General features: G+C 43.8%; 1 protein-coding gene across 5 annotated transcripts in view; it reads left to right on the top strand.

The window, feature by feature from the left end:
* Positions 1 to 9,884: 9,884 nt before the first annotated feature.
* ATG5 (autophagy related 5) overlaps positions 9,885 to 19,715 on the top strand; it is a 132,246-nt gene continuing 122,415 nt past the window's right edge. Inside the window, exons 1-3 of one of the 5 annotated variants that reach the window (XM_080664274.1) lie at positions 9,947 to 10,216; positions 15,914 to 15,982; positions 18,152 to 18,317. In XM_080664274.1, the coding sequence (XP_080520400.1) occupies positions 18,210 to 18,317 (108 nt within the window). In that variant the 5' untranslated portion in view covers positions 9,947 to 10,216; positions 15,914 to 15,982; positions 18,152 to 18,209. Of the gene's footprint in view, positions 10,365 to 15,913; positions 15,983 to 18,151; positions 18,318 to 19,715 lie in introns of all 5 variants that reach the window. The other 4 variants (XM_080664275.1, XM_080664273.1, XM_080664277.1 and 1 more) reach the window with 4 other exon arrangements.

Genomic DNA, 19,715 nt, shown 5'->3' on the forward strand with positions numbered 1-19,715 from the left:
GGGTTTTCCTTCTTAAATACAATAGTAAACCTTTGAAAGGAAGAAGTCCTTGGTTTCCTTCCTTTACATCTTCTTTCCTTCTTCCCTCCTGGGTAATGAATGTTATGCCAAAAAAGCCAAATCCATCTTATGGCCAAAAGGATGATGGGGCAGGAAGATAGAAGCATCCTGGGATAATATGCCATCATGGAGCCACTATCCAGCCCTATATACCTACCTCTAGACTTCTTCTAATCTCTTTTTTGGTTGACTATTCTGCTATCTGCAGTCAAACACAGACCCAAAATAGCTGCCAAAAAATGATAACTATTATATGTGAGATAGACACTTTAGGAAAGCTTTAATTAATTAAATTAATAAATTAACATGAAAACAGGTGAGGGAATCCAATCACAAGGAGGTAAAAGCAATGATATGAAAATTAATAATATAAATATTAGTCATTATTATTATAGGTAATTTTAAAAAAATATGTTTTTATTGATTTTTAGAGGAACAGGAAAAGGGAGAGATAGAAACATCAAAGATGAGAAAGAGTCATTGATTGATTGATTGATTGCCTCCAGCATGCCCCCTACTGGGGTTTGAGCCTGAAACCTGGGCATGTGTCTTGACCAGGAATTGAACTGTGACCTCCTGGTTCATAGGTCAATACTCAACCACTGAGCCACACTGGCCAGGCTCAGATTTCTTTTATACATCGTTACTAGTTGCTCTTATTTATTTATTTTTATATTTTTTATTTTGGGGGGCTTTCCAGTAAAGACAGGAAGACCTATTAGATAAATTCAAAAAGAGCTGTAAGCACTTAGTTGCTCTTTTAAAAAAAATACATTATTTAAGTTACAGTTGATATTCAATATTGTATTAGTTTCAGGTGTATAGCATTGTGGTTAGACATTTATATAACTTACAAAGTAGTCACTTTGTTAAGTCTAGTACCCATCTGGCACCATACATAGTTATTACAGTATTATTGACTATATTTTCTATTATGTACTTTACATCCCCATGACTATTTTGTTAACTACCAATTTGTACTTCATAATCTCTTCACCTTTTTCACCCAGCCCCTCCACCCTCCTCCCATCTGGCAATCATCAAAATGTTCTCTGCTAGTTGTTCTTGAAGCTAAGGTTCCCATGGCAGTACATGGTTCTGTGACAGCCTATGAGGGACTGTTGCAGTTATTTGCTTACTTATCAGTTCTCTGCCACATTGGAATGTGAGTTCCTTGAGGAAGAAATTATTTCTGACTAGAGGTCTGGTGCATGAAATTCATGCAGGGGTAGGGTCCCTAGGCCTGGCTGGCCATCAGGGCCTATCAGGTTCCCCACCTCCAAGCCTTTCCGCCTCCTCCTTCCCTCGCTCCCTCAGCACCCCGCCACTGACACTGGTCCCCGCCATGTTCTGTGCCACCCCCTGGTGGTCAGCGGATGTCATAGCGAGCGATTGAACTCCCAGTCTCCCAGTGGAACTCCCGAGGGGACAATTTGCATTTAGCCTTTTATTATATAGGATGCATCTTAGTATCTTGAGTACCTTGCATAGCTTTGCACATAAAAGCCTATTATGTGAATGAGCACACTGCTCTGTGAGAACACTGGGAAAGGGTAGGGGATGGGGTGGTGGAGAAATTTACTTTATTGTATCTGCCTTCCAGGAATACAGAAATGTTATATTATGGTTAGTGGGTGAAAAGACTATCAGAAAACCTGCCTAGAAGAAGGCAGTAAATAAAATCAGGGGCATAAATGGTAAATAGTAATGTGTGACCGGCAGAATATGAAAGGTTCCTATTTAATTTTGGTCTTTGCCTTAATGGCAATACAACCCAGATGAACTGTTTTTCTATGGAGAAGATTAGATCATGGGCCAGAAGCAGTCTTGGAACCTGAGACCTGTGAGGAGTCAAGCTACCTGAGGTTACATCTTCAGCCTCTCGATGGTTAGAAACAGGAGCAGTTACCGTGCAGCTAAACTTTCAAGCCCTGTCACTAGCATGGGTCCTTTCTAAGATCACCTAATTTTGTATTTGTAAGTTATTTGTGAGTATATGTGCTTTCTAAAGAGGACCTCCCAAATTGTATGCGTATTGAGACTCTGGTTGATATTAGAAAAATGTTCTAGAATTGTGCCCAGGACATAGTATGCTGTGCATGTGTTAGCTGTATAAATAAATTGTGTTATACATGGTGAACGTCCTAACCTCCTGACATACAGTATCTTACATTTTCGGAATAAAATCCACTTGCAACACCCCAGCATGAACATAAGTATTTCATCCATGCTTTTGATTATTTTGTATTTCTTTCCTAAAATATCTATACCTTTCTTTTTTCTCTCAGCCTCTTAAAATCATACCAGTCCTTCAAAGCGACTTGGAAACACAGTGATAGTTACAGAGCTTCACTTGTAGTGTTTAGAAAAATATGAAGAATAAACCATGTCATGTTTGTGGCAGTGATAGCACTAAGGAAGAAAGATATGGGCTCACTGTATCATCAGATTGGGAGGTGAATGCGAAAAGGTACTAATTATAAAATGGGATTTTCAAAAATTCAACAGTTATTCTATGACAGATTTTGTATTAGATAAACCGAATACCTTAATTTTTAAAAAAAAAACTCAGTTGTTCTAAACCATTCTGCTTATTTCTAAAATTCAGGGAGCCTTTAGGAACATATCATTCCTGGGATGGCAATTTTGACAACTAATATATGTGGGCAAATTATCCACAGAAAGGTCCCCCCCCCCCCACAGAGTTGTTGATAAAAGTCTGCATTAAATTTCAATTAGTATATTTTAAAGGTAAAAAGGAGAACTCATCTAAATATTCAGCTCTGTGTAATCGTATTTTCCATTTAAATTTTATTTAGCCCTAGCCTGTTTGGCTCAGTGGATAGGGCGTCGGCCTGCAGACCGGAGGGTCCCAGGTTCAGTTCTGGTCAAGGGCACGTGCCTGGTTGTGGGCTCGATCCCAAGTGGAGGACGTGCAGGAGGCAGCTAATCATTGTTTCTCTCTCATCATTGATGTTCCTCTCTCTCTCTCCATCCCTCTCTGAAATCAATAAAAATATATTTCAAGCCATAACCGGTTTGGCTCAGTGGATGGAGCGTCGGCCTGCGGACTGAGGGGTCCCAGGTTCGATTCCGGTCGAGGGCATGTACCTTGGTTGTGGGCACATCCCCAGTGGAAGGTGTGCAGGAGGCAGCTGATCGATGTTTCTCTCTCATCGATGTTTCTAACTCTCTATCCCTCTCCCTTCCTCTCTGTAAAAACTCAATAAAATATATTTAAATATATATATATATATTTCAAAAATAAACACACACAAAAAACCCCACGTTGCACCCTGAAAGACATAACAGAAACTTAAATGCATGTTATTAGGTGAAAAAAGCCACTCTGCAAAGGCTACATACTTTATGCTTTCAACTATATGATTCTGGAAAAGGCAAAACTATGGAGACCTTAAAGTATTGGTGGTTGCCAAGGTGTGGAAGCAGCCGGAGATGAACAGGCAGAGCACAGCGGGTTTCCAGGGCCGTGGAACCACTCTGTACGATTCTGGAATGCTGAATACATCTCATTACAGATTTGGCTAAACTCATGGAATGGGAACTTTAAGGTAGACTATGGACTTTAGGCGCTTACGAAGTGTCAATGTAAGTTCATCGATTGTAACAAATGATTCAGTTCAGGATATGGTATGGAAAAGGTTATGTATGTGGAGGTAGAGTGTATGGGAACGCTCTGACTTTCTGCCCAATTTTGCTGTGAACCTAAAACTGCTCTGAAAAATAAAGTTAATTAATAATAAATATATATATATATATATATATATATATATATATATATATATATATTTTGCCCCTCTCTTAAGTTTAGCATTTAATTACTTAAAAAGTATGAATTTTATTTTTGAAAAAGAATCCATGGAGCTATGGGTTTTGGTACATATAACATGTGGTCTATGCATAATATAGTAACCATTAATAAACTATGAAATGAAATGCTCTAAAAAAAAGTGTTCTTTCAGTCATGACTTCTACTTCTTCTGAACTTTTATGACGTTTTTTCTCTTGATCACTCTTTTTGTCCTGTCTTGCGTTGTTGCTAAATCTCTGTAATATTCTGTTTTCCAGTCTAGGCTGTAAGCAACTCTAAGGCAGAACTGTGACTTTGATTCCTGTATTTTCCCTACAGCTCTGGGGACAGGGCGTTTCCAATAGAGGAACAGGGTAAGCCAGGGCACAGGGTGTGAGTGAGGTCAGACAGAGACCAGAGAGCCAGACAGGTGATGGGTGATGAAGCTGGTAAATTGGGTTAGGATTAGACCAAGAAATTTAGATTGCTTTTTTATGTAGCCAGTGAGGACTGGTTTTTGTAAAACCAGGGCAGGGGCATAATTAGAACTGTGCTAAAGAAGATTGCTCTGGCAGCAGATTGCAAAATGGGTTGGTGAGAGGGAGAGGAGGCACAGAGTCTAATAAAGGACATAAAAACAACAGCTCCCATTTATTGAGAGTGCACTATGTGCCAAGAACTCTGATAAATGCTTTATGAGCATCATTCCACATAATCTTCACCACAAGTCTATGAAGCAGGTACTATCATTATACTCATTTTACCTCAAGAAAAACGGTGAGGTGGAGACTTGGAGAAGTTACATAACAGCCAGGTTCTTGCGCCAGTGACCTGTTCAATAGCACAGTGCTTGATATAATGCTATGCTGTCGCCATCTTGAAATTCTTTTTCTTAACAAAGGGCCTCCATTTCATTTTGCACTGACCATGGAGAATTATGTAGTCAGTCTTGGTTGAATAATTTTGCCTGTGGCCATACAGGTAATGGAAGTCAGATATGGGGTTTAAGAGCCCATGTCTTCGGCTATGCTATGCTGCACTATCTTATGATTCAAGAGCAGAATGTGAAGGAGAGGAAAATGAATTTGAAAGAGATTTTATCAGTATTGAAAAGATTTAGGCCTGGCTAGTGTGCTCAGTGGTTGAGCATCAACCTATGAACCAGGAAGTCACAGTTCAATTCCCGGTCAGGACACATGTCTGTGTTGCAGGCAGCCGATCAATGATTCTCCCATCACTGATGTTTCTGTTTCTCTCTCCCTCTACCTTCCTCTCTGAAATCAATTAAAAAAAAATTTTTTTTAAAAGAAAGAAAAGGTTTAGAAAGTGGGTGTTGTTTTTTGCCAAACTGAAATAATTTTGTATTGAGAACTTTTTTAGGCTTTCGCAAGATCTCTAGAGATGACCAGAGGTTTCCTATTGGGAAACATTGTTACTTCATGGAGGGTGCTGTTAACTGGACTTGCTGGGTAGGGAGCATTGAGCTTTATGTCTGGTGACAACAACGTATTATTGCAAGGATTTATTTTGCTGTTTCAAGAGTCAGGCTGTTAAAGGTTTTTACAAAAGACTTTCTCATAACTTTTATACTTCCCAGACTATTTTTCTTTTGTACTCATTGAAAAACAGATTGAAAACTGCCTGGCTTAATTGTCCCAGTTTTTTAATAAAAGCTTTTTATAGAAATACTAGAGGCCTGGTGAATGAAATTCCTGCATGGGTAGGGTCCCTACGCCAGGCTGGAGATCAGGGCCGATTGGGGCCTTCCAGCTGCCGGCTGGGGCCTTCCTTCGTTCCACGCCACCCCCTGGTGGTCAGCACATGTCATGGCGAGTGATCAAACTCCCAATTTCCTGGTCAAACTCCCGAGGGGACACTTTGCATATTAGCCTTTTATATATAAAGATATTCATATGGGAAGAGTCAAATAATCTAATTAAAAAATTTTTAGAATAATATTAATTTATTGGAATCAAAAAGTGTAACACAAACTCACGAGTTCTGAATATATATACTGAGTGGCCAGATTATTATGACCACCCCATTAGATGGGGTCTAATCCCACCCCATCATTGGGCCACCTTTTGCCTTCAATACTGCAGTGATTCTTCTTGGCATTGACTCCACGAAATGTTGAAAGGTGATGCGAGGAATCTGAAACCATGCCTACTGAATAGTACTGTCCAGTTCTGTGAGATTTGATGGTTGTGGAACCAGCTGCCTGATGGCTCTTTTAACTTTGTCCCACAAATGCTCAATTGGATTGAGATCTGGTGATTGTGGGGGCCACCTAAGCAAGGTAAAGTCTCCCTCATGTTTTTGAAACCACTCCTGCACAATATGAGCACTATGGCATGGCGCATCGTCTTGTTGGAAGAAGCCATCTCCATTGGGATATGCCATCAACATGATAGGATGAACTTGATCAGCAAGGATACTTAGGTATGTTGTGCTATTCAGATGTTGTTCCACAGGAATTAAAGGGCCCAAATCATGCCAGGAAAACATGCCCCAAACCATAACACTGCCCCCACCAGCTTGAAGGGTTGTACTCATGCAACCCTGTTTCTGCCAAATTCTCACTCTGCCATCTGCATGATGCAACTGGAAATGTGATTCATCGGACCACATGACTTTTTTCCAATGCTCGACTGTCCAATCCTTGTGTTCCTGTGCCAATTGGAGACGTTTTATCTTGGTAACTGCAGACAGCAAAGGTGTTTGAACAGGCCTTCAGCTTCCACATCCCATACGATGCAGTGTAAAAACATCAGGTGGTCATAATAATCTGGCCACTCAGTGTATATCCTATCTAATAAAAGAGTAATATGGAAATTGACCATCACTCCAACACACAAGATCGCCACCCCTATGTGGTCAAAGATGGCCACCCCCATGTGGACACAAGATGGCTGCCACAAGATGGCCAGTAGGGGAGGGCAGTTGTGGGCAATCAGGCCAGCAGGGGAGAGCAGTTGGGGGGAACCAGGCCTGCAGAGGAGGGCAGTTAGGGGTGACCAGGCCAGCCAAGGAGGGCAGTTAGGGGGGACCAGGCCTGCAGAGGAGGGCAGTGGTGGGGGGGACCAGGCCAGCAGGGGAGGGCAGTTGTGGGGGACCAGGCCTGCAGGGGAGAGCAGTTAGGGGTGACCAGGCCAGCAGGGGAGAGCAGTTAAGGGTTACTGGGCCGGCAGGGGAGGGAAGTTGAGGGGGGCCATGCCTGCAGGGGAGGGCAGTTGGGGGGACCAGGCCTGCAGGGGAGGGCAGTTGGGGGGGACCAGGCCAGCAGGGAGGACAGTTGGGGGGAACCCAGGCCAGCAGGGGAGAGCAATTAGGGGCAATCAGGCCAGCAGGAGAGCAGTTAGGCATCGATCAGGCTGGCAGGGGAGTGGTTAGGGGGTGATCAGGCTGGCAGGCAGGTGAGCAGTTGGGAGTCAGCAGTCCTGGATTGTGAGAAGGATCCCAGATTGGAGAGGGTGCAGGTTGGGCTGAGGGACACACACCACCCCCCCCGTGCACGAATTTCATGCACCGGGCCACTATATATAGACTAGTGGCCCGGTGCACGAAATTCGTGCACATTAAAAGGGGATTAATTAGAGGAAATAATTTAATATTGCTATCAGCCCTTTCTCTATAATAGAAGTGTCAGAGATGAAAGAAAATTAGTAAAATGTATATGAAAACCTTCCTCCTGTCAGAGTCTGGGGCACACCACGGGACCCAGAGTCAAGTCCCCACCCACCCACATGCGCCTCAAAATTGTGTGTGACCCAGACCCAGCTGGCTCCTGCCCCCATTGGGCTAGATCCAGTCCTGGCCAGTCCCACCCTTGTCAAGCCCCCTTGGGCAGGGGACGTAGCCTCAGGTCTCCTGGCCTGGTGCCAGGACAGGGGGCGTGGCCTCAGGTCCCCCAGCCCAGTCTGGGGTGGGGGGTGTGCCTTGAGGTCCCCCGTCAAGCCCTGCCCGGTGGGGGACATGGCCTGAGATCCCCTGTTAAGCCCTGCTGGGTGGGGGGCATGGCCTGAGGTCCCCTGTCAAGCCTCACCAGGTGGGGGGCACGCAGCCTCAGGTCCCCCAGCCCAGCACTGGTTGGGTGGCACAGCCTCAGGTCCCTCGTCAAGCCCCGCTGGGCAGGGGGGGGTGCGGCCTGAGTTCCCCCGACCCAGCACTGGGGGTGCACCTTGAGGTCCCCTGTCAAGCCCCGCCAGGCAGGGGGGCGCAGCCTCAGGTCCCCTGACCAGGTGCTGGGGCAGGGGGTGCAGCCTGAGGTTCCCCCGGCCTGGTGCCGGGGTGGGGGGGCGTGGCCTGAAGTCTCCCGTCCAGCTTAACCTGGTGGGGGTCACGGCCTGAGGTCCCCCGGCCTGGCACTGGGGCAGGGGGAGCATCCTGAGGTCCCCTAGCCCAGCACCAGGATGGGAAATGCACCTTGAGGTCCCCCATCAAGCCCCACTGGGTGGGGGGCATGGCCTCAGGTCTCCCGGCCTGGTGCCAGGGTAGGGTTGAGGCCTCAGGTTCCCGTCAAGCCCGGCCAGGGTGGGGGGCGTGGCCTGAGGTCCCCCAGCTTGACGCCAGGGCGGGGGGCACGGCCTGAGGTCCCCTGTCAAGCCCTACTGGGGCTGGGGAGGGCGTAGCCTCAGGTCCCTGCTGATTGCTTGTTAAGGCTCCTTATGGGAACTTGGCTTCAGCTGTGAGTGCAGCCATCTTTGTGACGGAGTGATGGTCAATTAGCATATTCCCTCTTTATTAGATAGGATATATATATATTTCCAAAGAATATTTGACATATTGCTTTAATACACTCTTATAGAATCCATTTGGATAGACAAGAAGATAAAAAGTTCTGAGGAACTGTAATCATATAGTCATATAACACAATATTTTCAATAGGAACCCACATTTTATCTATAACAGTGATAGAATTATATACGGTACATGACATGATAGTCATAGGGAACATGTTCCAAATTGTGACCTTAAAATACATATTCAAATTTTCTTTGCTGTTGTTTAAGAGCTATTTTCACTTTACCAAGCACATAATATGTGACCTCAATAAATGTTTAAATGACTGAATGACAAAGTGAATAAAAACCTATCATTAAACCTAAAAAGGCCCTAGCCAGGTAGCTCAGTTGGTCAGAGCATCATCCCAATACTTCAAGATTTCAGGTTCCATCTGCAATCAGGGCATGTACAAGAAGCAACCAGTGGATGCATAAGTAAGTGGAACAACAAATCGATGTTTCTCTCTCTCTCAAAAAAATTTTTTTTAAAACATTAAAAAAAAAAATGCTAGTCATGACTTCCTAACTTGATTTGATGACCCACCACCATTGAGGTATGATTTGCCATTTGACAATTATTGGACTAGTCAACCTCCAAGAAGAGTTAGTCTTTAAAAAGAATCCTGTGGCTACAGCTAGGATTTCCCAAATTTTTCCAATTATCAGGAACCTATTTTGGGTCTCAGCACAGTATTTACTTAACCATATTTTGGCCAGCTTAATTAAGAGAAAAACGTTAAATACCTGGTAAAGCTTCTGGATAGATCTAATTCAGACACTCTTTAGGAATAAGTTTGCCAATTGCTTATTTTCACAAACAGGAAGCTATAGATGTACACTTTTGGATGGATGGAAGGACTTGAGTATTCACATATTTTAGCCTTGTGTTAAATGCGGTTATTAATCTCTGCTGTGGCTCTGACAAAGTTTAGAAGAACAAAGAGAAAATAGATATAAAAACACTTTGAAAACCAGTGTTCAATTAAAATTATTCTGCGAAGGCAGGAGAGGGAGGCTGCCAGCAAGCTCCAGTGAGGCAGTGTCTCAGTATTTTTAAAACTCTCTGCTCTTACAGAATTGTCACGTTAACCTCCCAAACAGCGATGACTACGCGAAAGGCGTGAGGCTCCATTCCAAGGGAGAAGCTGTGAATTTGCCAGGGGTTTGACCCCACACGCCTGCGCTCGCTCCGTCTGCGCATGCTCTAGCGCGGCTCCTGCCTCCTCTCCGGGCAGGGCTGAACTCGGAGGGCGGAGTGCGGGCCACGTGGGGCTCCGTGACGTCATCTCCGGGCGCCCAGGGTAACTGGACTCGGGGTGGGCTTCCAGGGCTCCGCGGCGCTGCCGGTTGTATTTGCGGGATCGTGGAGGGCGGAAGTGCAGCAGGGCTCGGCTCCTACCACCTCGCCGGTACTTTCTGCGGCTGCGCGGCCTCTGGGGACTCCGGGCTCGCGCGTCTCTGAGGGACTGTGTGTCAAGTACCCTGCGCCGCCGGCGGGCCGGAGGTGGGAACCGATCATCTTCGCCGGTGCGGAAAGCCGGAGAAGGAGCCGGCGCTTCTGGTAGGGTGTTTGTCAGTGTGTGTGTGTCCCCCCCCGCCCCCCAGAATGAAGAAATGCCGGAAGGAGGAGGGTTGGGGAGATGCCAGGTAGGTGTGGTAGAAGGAGGGGCGAATGGCGGGCTAGCGGAGCGCTCCCTCGGACGGCGGAGGTGGGTAAAGGTGGCTGCTCGCGGGGAGGTGGGGCTGGCGGGAGGGTGTAGCCTGTGCGCGCTCTCTCGGGGAATGCGTCTGTCTGTTCTTTGCTAAGCTAGGAAGCCCAGGCTCTAGAGTTTCGTTTAAAACCTGCATTTTTCGTGGAACAGTTGTTTAAATCAAACATTTCACAGGCAGTTCAGTTCTGTCTGAATTCGGTGGGTATTTCCTCCAACTTATTTTCTCAACGGCATTCATTCAAGTCTCATTTTAATATTTAGTGTTAACAAAGCCATTTCCTATTGGCAAAGTATTCTCACGAACTTTAATTTGTACTTTGGATTATTTCCAAGTCATACCTCAAGAACTTGAGGAACCTGGGGAAACTGGATTGGTTCTAGATTTTTATTGGGTGGGGGAGGGGGACACAGCAGGTCTTCATCAAGAATCAGAATCCAGACACCATCATACAGCACTGAACTTCCAAGACCTTTCAGAATTCACTTGATAAATCTCAAGTTTTGAGGACCGTGGGTACTTTGATCTGAACTGAATTATTTGTGATTTCCATAGGAATTGTTGGTTGAATTTTGAATTTTAAAGTAAAGATGTTGGGTTGAGTGTAGTAGTTGAGGGGAATTTCAGAATTTTGTACTAGATTTAAACATGTGCTTTGGTCCTCAAATATGAGCTGGTTAAAAGTGGGGGAAAATTAACAGGATAGTATTATATGGATATAAATTTTTAGAATAATGTGTGCACTTGGAGTGTAGGTTAGCTTTATCAATTTAACAAATGAGTGCCAGTTATGAAACAGGCACTAAGCAAACAGTAAACAGAACAGGACAATGAACAAGACAATAAAAATCCCTGCCATCATGAAGTTCACCTTGGTGGGAGGGGAGAAGACAGTATAAAAATTAATTAAAATATATAGCATGTAGTGAGAAGTGCTAGAGAGAGAGAAATAAAGCAGTGAAGGGGAATGCTGGTGGTGTGCATAGGAAATTGCAGTGGTGGCCTTAGAAGAGATGATATTTGAGCAGAGACCTGAAAGTGATAAAGAAAGGTGTAGTGTGGATGTAGTGGAAAGAGCCATCAGAGCAACCACAAAGTCCCTGAGGCAGCTAGTTTGATTGGAACTGAGTGAGCAACGGGGAAGAGAAGTAAATAATCAGGTCAGAATGGGGCCACGTGGCATATGGCCTTGTAGGACTTTGTAAGAACTTCAGTTTTTACTTTGAATGAGAATAAACTGATCTGACTTGTGTTTAAAAGGATCTTTTGATTGCTATGTTCTCTGCTTGCAGCAAGGGCAGAAACGAGACCTATTGGCTGTTGCATTTTCCTAGGTTAAAGGTCACGGTGACTTGCATGGGTGGTAATAGTGGAGGTGGTGACAAATGGCAGATTTTTTTACTTGTGTCTGAACTAGAGTCTTCAGATATGAAGAGGGGTCAAGGATGACTCCAAAGTTTAGAGCCTGATCACTAAAGAATAGAGCAATTAGCACTTAGTAATTTCGGGAAGACCATGGAGTAATAGGGAGAGCGGGGAGGAAGATCTGAAATCACTGTTTTGCAACATGTTAAATTTTCAAATGAAATGTCAATAGACAGTAGTATATATGAAACTGGAGTTCAGAATATAAATGTGGGAATTGTTACTGTATAAGTGATATTTAAAGCCATGAGAATCCTCCAAAGGCATAGTTCAAGGACTGAGCCCTGGAGCCTTCAACAGTCGGAAGTAGGTGAGATTCTTCTAACTCCCCCAGGGTAGGGTGGGGCTACTCATTAAAATCCTTGTTGAGAACCCTTGATCTTGAGGGAAGGGGGTGGGGGAGGGAGAGGATGTGTGGGTGGGAGGTTATCAACCAAAGACCTTGTATGCATATATACATAATCCTTGGACACAGACAATAAGGTGCTGAAGACCTGGCGGGGGCGCGGAGGGTGCTGGGGCAGGCTGGAGAGGAGTCATTGGGGGAAAAAAGGGGACATATATAATACTTTAAACAATAAAAAATAATAATAATAAAAAAGAACCCCGGGTCTTTAGATACAAGGCAGAAGAAAGTAGAAAGCCAGGTTCTCAGAATCCAGGTCCTTAGCTGAGAGAGTGTGAGGAAGGAGATGTGAAAATTTGAGGAGAGCAGAGTTATGAAATGGTTATGTAGGACAGTGGGAGAATAAATGGACTAGGGAAGTGGAGGAACCATGATCAGTAGGGCCCACTTTTGAGGTTAGTCATGAATTTAAAGAGAGATCAACCAGCATAGATTATTATTTTTAGATGTTTACAAATTTACTGCTAGTAGGCATTTGATATTTTAAGTAATTTCTAGGTAGTTGGGGATTTTGTCAGCAAAATAGCTTCGGGTAATTGGTTAGCCCAGTGGTCGGCAAACTCATTAGTCAACAGAGCGGCAAACCGTGGCTCGCGAGCCGCAGTTTGCTGACCACTCGGTTAGCCTTTCTTGGTTTGTAGTGTGAAAGGGACTGTTAATTGTTCATTATATTTTTGCCATATTCACTATGCTATTTGTTAAATGTTGTTGATTGGGCACCTGCTCTGTTCCAGGCCTTGAATTAGATCTAGAGAACACAGTCATCAAGAAGTAGCACCTGCCCTTCAGAAGCTTACTTCCAGTAGACTGCCTTATGGGTTGGGATTTCTGTGCTTCCAAAACGTTGCTTTCAAATTGGATGTATGATGATGATAGTGTAGTGTATGTATGAGAAGGAAAAGCATTTTTGTAAAATAATGAAATTTGATTGATTTAAAGTATGCTTGTATTGGTTTGGGAAAGCATTTAAGTGGAAAAAGTTTTTTAAGTAACTAGTATAACTTTTGGACTTATATATCCTATATAATAAAAGGCTAATATGCAAATAGACTGAAAAACCGGTCGCTATGATGTGCACTGACCATCAGGGGGAAAACGCTCAACACAGGAGCTGCCCCCTGGTGGTCAGTGCGCTCCCACAGGGGGAGCGCCACTCAGCTAGAAGCCAAGCTGACTGCCTCCGTGGCAGCGCTAAAAATGTCTGTCAGTAGGATGTCTCCCGAGGGCTCCCGGACTGCAAGGGGTGCAGGCTGGGCTGAGGCACCCCCCCCAGTGCATGAATTTCGTGTACCAGGCCTCTAGTTTTATATATGTATATTTGCCAGTTGTTCAACAAAAATTCCAGAGCCTGCTATGTCCTAATTATGCTAATACTAGAGGCCTGGTGCACGAAATTCGGGGGTGTCCCTCAGCCCAGCCTGCACCCTCTCCAATCTGGGACACCTTGAGGGATGTCCAACTGCCCGTTTAGGCCCGATCCCAGTAGGACCTAACTGCTCCCCTGCCAGCCTGTTTGCCCCTAACTGCCCTCCCCTGCAGGCTTGATCACCCCCAACTGCCCTCCCTTGCAGGCCTGGTCCCTCCCAACTGCCCTCTTCTGCTGGCCTGATTGCCCACAACTGCCCTCCCCTGCAGGCCTGGTCCCTCCCAACTGCCCTCCCCTGCAGGCCTGATCGCCCACAACTGCCCTCCCTTGCAGGCCTGGTCCCTCCCAACTGCCCTCTCCTGCTGGCCTGATTGCCCACAACTGCCCTCCCCTGCAGGCCTGATCCCTCCCAACTGCCCTCCCCTGCTGGCCATCTTGTGGTGGCCATCATTGACCACATGGGGGCAGCCATCTTGTGTGTTGGAGTGATGGTCAATTTGCATATTACTCTTTTATTAGATAAGATAGAGGCCTGGTGCATGGGTGGGGGCCAGCTGGTTTTCCCTGAAGGGTGTCCTGGATCACGGTGAGGGTTCCCTTGGGGTGTGGGGCAGCCTGGGCAAGGGGCCTGTGGTGGTTTGCAGGCCGGCCACATCCCCTGGCGACCCAAGCGGAGGCCCTGGGATCTGGGATTTATTTATCTTCTATAATTGAAACTTTGTAGCCTTAAGCGGAGGCCAAGGCAGGCCAGGGCTGCCGAAGCTTGGCTTCCTCCATCGCCGGGGGCAACTCAAGCCTCCTGCTCTCTCCAGCTCCATGGCTGCCACCATTTTTGTTGGGGTTTATTTATCTTCTATAATTGAAACTTTGTAGCCTTGAGTGGAGGCCTCGGCTGGCCAGGGTGTGCGGAAAGCTTGGCTTCCTCCATTGCCGGGGAAACCCAAGCCTCCTGCTTGCTCCGTGGCCGCAGCCATCTTGGTTGGGTTAATTTGCATACTTGCTTCTGATTGGCTGGTGGGCGTGGCTTGTGGGTATAGTGGAGTGGTGGTTAATTTGCATATTACTCTTTTATTAGATAGGATTGTGGGTGCAAAGGTATCCAGTGTCTGCTGTGAAGGGACTCTCAGTTTGGTATGGGGAGAGGCAAGAGACAGATAAGATGAACATATCTGCAATGAATGGTTATAACATGCTATTGTAGAAGTAATTAAATTGGAGGTTGCTTAGCTGACTTTTTTTTTTTTTAGGTGTTCAATCCATCATCTTTATTCAGAATTAGGTGACTCTTAAAAAAGATTGAGTGTGGCAAAAGAGGAGGGAAAGCTCAAGTAGAGGGACCATGGAAGCACAAAGAAACCATATATTAAATACTTGCCCATTTATTGAGTGGTAACCAGGTGCTAAACACCCAAGAGCGCTCTTTGACATTAGAAGTCTATCTTCAGTGTACAGATATGAGGTTCAGAGGTGTCAGATTTGTTGTCTAAGGACACAGCTTATAGGTGGAAGTCAAGGTTTTAACCAGGCGTCCTCAAACTACAGCCCGCAGGCCACATGCAGCCCGCCGAGGACATTTATCCGGCCCGCCGGGTGCCGCTGCCTGTCCTGCTTAGCAGCCAACTCGTCCCAGGCCCGCAGTGCGCATAGGAATTTGTTCATAGTTTTTTTTTTAAACTATAGTCCGGCCCTCCAACGGTCTGAGGGACAGTGAACTGGCCCCCTGTTTAAAAAGTTTGAGGACCCCTGGTTTAAACCCATGTCAGTCTGATTTCAAACCCCTTAACTACCTATCTTACTCTATTGTCTGCTGTCAGCATCTAAATCTCTGTCCTGTTCTTTGTTCCTCAGCCAGATTTTCACCAACTTCTATTCATTCTTCCTTGAAAAGACCTCATATCTCTCTCTCATTGCACTGCTACCAGCCTAGGTCAGGCACTCATATGCCCTAGTTGCTGAGATTGCTTCCTGGCTATATTCTCTCTGACTTAGAATTTCCTTTTGTGCACTGCTACCAGTTGTTTTTATTTTATTACAAAACTTTACAGATTCTCTGGGCTTATTGCATGAAATTTGAGAACTCAAAATATTCCATTTGGTATGCCTCATGATCTAGTCTCAGTTTACATTTACAGATATGATGTTAAAAGAATAATAATTTATTTCTCAGCACTTACTATGTGACCAATACCATGTCAAACACTATAGATTTTTTTTTCCCAGAATACCTTGGTAGACTTTATATAGGTAAGGAAATTGAGGCTTAGTGAAGTAAAGTGATTTGCCCAGGATCTATGTGTGATATTGACTTTTCACAATGTCATCTCTTTAATTATCTGCTTCTTCCAACCCAGAGTTTTCCTAGAATGTCAGCACATATACTGCTTCTGCTCATTTCCTGCCTTTGTTGATGCTAGTTTGCCGTAAGTAAACTCCTTCTTTTTGCCTGTCTATATCCTACCCATTCTTCAATTTCCATATCTTTTAAAATTATTTTCTGAACACTAAAGGATACATTAATATTTTAGTTATTTCCTCCTCTCCTTTCTGAAAGTAACATTTCATTATAACCATGGACATTTAGGGGTTGGAAGCACACTGGCAATCAGTATGGTGTGGTGGAAAGAATATGACATTAGAAATCAGAGATTGAAAAAATCTTTATTATAAGCTTACTAGAGGCTCAGTGCACAAAATTCGTGCACTTTGGGGGTAGCCATCAGCCTGGCCTGCGCCCTCTTGCAGTCGGACATCCCTAGCGCTGCCGCGGAGGTGGGAGAGGATCCCGCCACTGCTGTTGCGCTTACCAGCCGTGAGCCCGGCTTCTGGCTGAGTGGTGCTCCCCATGTGGGAGCGCACTGACCACCAGGGTGCAGCTCCTCCATTGAGCGTCTGCCCCCTGGTGGTCAGTGAGCGTCATAGCGACTGGTCATTCTGTTCTTTGGTTGATTTGCATATTAGCCTTTTATTATACAGGATAAGTGCTATAGTAGAGGAAAATAAAGGTACAGTGAAGAAACATGTTCTACCTGAATCATGCATTGAAGAAAGGGTATTTGAGCTGGATCCTGAAGGATGTCTTAAGTTGAAAAGACAGTGGAGAAGGCTACTTTAGGGTAAGGAACCACCAGCACGAGCATAGCCATGGAAAGGATATGAGAGTGCATGGTATGTTTAATAGATTTAGATATATTACCTTCTGGGTAATACCTAAGGTTTTAAAAAGTTGTTACCACCATGTCCCTTGCTATGCCATGTAGCAACGCCCGGCTTCCTCTCCCTAGTGATGACTAGCCTCCTTGCAGTTTCTTCAGCCCAGGAACACCACTTGCTTTATACCTGGATGGAGACATTTCACACTTTAACCAAATGTCTGTGAAGCATTTTCCCATGCCTCTTCTCATTTGATCCTCACAGAAGTCCTGGAGGATGTAGATAGGAGACTTGGTGGAATCCTGTTTTCTTTTCATTAGCCAGAAAAGAGAGATTTAGAAAGCTTAGAAACTTGACCCAACTGAAAAGAAGTAAGAAATGGTGGACCTTGAAAATTACTTCAGGTTTTCTCACTGCTCAGAATATAGTCAAACATTGCTGCAGATAAATATTTTACCCTTTGTTCTCCCTGTGTGATCTACAATAATAATCTGCTTCGTGTTGATATTTATTGCTGTGTTGCTGACAATTACCTGAAAGAGAAGTTGGGGTGCTTCACTGGCCTGGAAAAAGTTTAGCTAAGTCAGAAAGCAGGTCTAATTAAGCAAGTTTATTCTATATCTGTAAAAGGCTCAGTTGACTCATGCAGGCTTGATACATATAAAGCTCTCGCTGGTGCCAATCACACGCGTGTTTCCGTCTGTCATTGTCAATCATGAATTTGGTTGACACTTCTATTATAAAGAAAGGGTGAATAGCGATATTAAAATATTTTTTCTAATTTATTTCCTTTCAATGTGCATGAATTTGTGCACCAGCCTCTAGTAGTAAATAAGATTGGAAATACTGGTAAAATCAAATATTGATAGTATCTGGAGTGGGAGAGGTTTAATATGGGGCAGGGCCTGACCGTTGTGGCTCAGAGGTTGAGTGTCAACCTATGAACTAGGAGGTCACAGTTCGATTCCTGGTCAGGGCACATGCCCAGGTTGTGGGCTCAATCCCCAGTGTGGGGTATGCAGGAGGCAGCTGATCAGTGGTTCTCTCTCATCATTAATGTTTCTATCTCTGTCTCCCTCCCTCTCCTCTCTGAAATCAATAAAAATATGTATTTTAAAATATATATATAGGGCAGGGGTAATTGTGGGATATTTTGGTGTTGTACTCTGGGGACCTTAGGACATCAGTGAAGAGTTCACTTTAGATAAGGTTTGAAAATGATGTATCTATAGTTTCACTTTGGCTGTGGCTTATTAGTTAGCCTACGTTGTAATTTTGAATTGGTTACATCTATGATCCCTTTAAATAAGTAATAGCTCTGCATTTAGAATTTGTTGCACTGATTTGGGCATTCATTTTTTCCTAAAATCTTTCTTTGTTTCAGAGCAGGTCATTCATCCTTGGAAGGATCTGATTAATGCTTCTCATTTTATTTTCAGTTTAGCTTTGGTTGAAAAAAGAATTTAGCCTATATGTACTGCTTTAACCACTGGAAGAATGACAGATGACAAAGATGTGCTTCGAGATGTGTGGTTTGGTCGAATTCCAACTTGCTTCACCCTGTATCAGGATGAGATAACTGAACGGGAGGCAGAACCATATTATGTAAGTATATTGATGGTGGCAAATGGGATATCTAACTTTGTTCATTTTTATAAACAAAACTCTAAAAACCTGGAGGCTATTGTTCAACATTTTATATACAATTAGTACATGCTTATTATGGAAAATTAGAAAACACAGATCAGCAAAACAAATGAAATTAAAATTGCCTCTATTTTTACCACCCAAAGGGGAAAAACACTGTTGACATGTTGTTATGGGACCTTCTTGACTTTGTTTTTCTTATGCACATATGCAAATATTGATGATGGAATCAGAAGTTATGTGCTGTTTTTCTTTTAACAGGAAGCTGTTTTGAAAATAATGCATTCAGATTTGATTCTTTCATCTTGAGGTGGTTCCAAGCAACTATTTGACAAATTCTTTTTTTTTTTTTTTAATATATTTTATTGATATTTCACAGAGAGGAAGGGAGAGGGATAGAGAGTTAGAAACATCGATGAGAGAGAAACATCGATCAGCTGCCTCCTGCACACCTCCCACTGAGGATGTGCCCGCAACCAAGGTACATGCCCTTGACCGGAATCGAACCCGGGACCCTTCAGTCCGCAGGCCGACGCTCTATCCACTGAGCCAAACCGGTTTCGGCTGACAAATTCTTTATCATAGCTCAGTGAACATATGAACATATGTGTATGCTTTTTCACATGTCAATGAGCTACTCTATATTATATAAAATATATTATTTAGTAACATAAATTGCTGTATGTAGACTTGTGGTTTGAGTTATTATCTGTTCTAAAAAAGAATATCAAATATCTTCTGAATTTAGCCTGTGTTTTTTTTCCTGAGTGCACATATAATCCAAACCTAAGCATCTGTCAAAAATAATAGCGTCCTGTCTGTTTACTGAATAGAACCTACTAGACATAGACATTCTCGGTTGTCATTATTTGAGTTTTTTTCTTTTTGTGTCTCATGTATATGTAATATCATTTACCCAGGAGGTTCTGGAAAAGTGGGAAATGTCTATATGATTCTGGACTATTCCTTGTTTCACTTTAATAAAGCTTGCCCTTTGCATTTTCACTAGTCTGTTTGGGAGGCAGCACTGCTCCTAAGCCTCCTTGAGTAATGGGAAGTCAGACTGCTGGAAATCTCAACAATTTTCATTTCTGCCTTTAGAAAAACTTCTGTAATTAAAAACAAAATGTGGCCATAGTTAATTTTTAGAAGAATTTTGTTAGATATATTTTTCCTCTAATTCTATATGGGTTAGGATAGCATTTTTGTTTTATTTCCAAACTAGATTTATCTATTTTAATTAAAAATTTTAACCTTGAATAGCTTTCTAATAGTGCCTAAACAAAGGAAAATATGTGTCTAGTTGGTCAAAGTGGCAAAAACTGAAAAATATATTATTTAAGTCTGTTTACTTTT

The sequence above is a fragment of the Plecotus auritus genome, assembly GCF_963455305.1.
Source record: "Plecotus auritus genome assembly, chromosome: 4".
In the NCBI taxonomy this organism is placed as follows: domain Eukaryota; kingdom Metazoa; phylum Chordata; class Mammalia; order Chiroptera; family Vespertilionidae; genus Plecotus; species Plecotus auritus.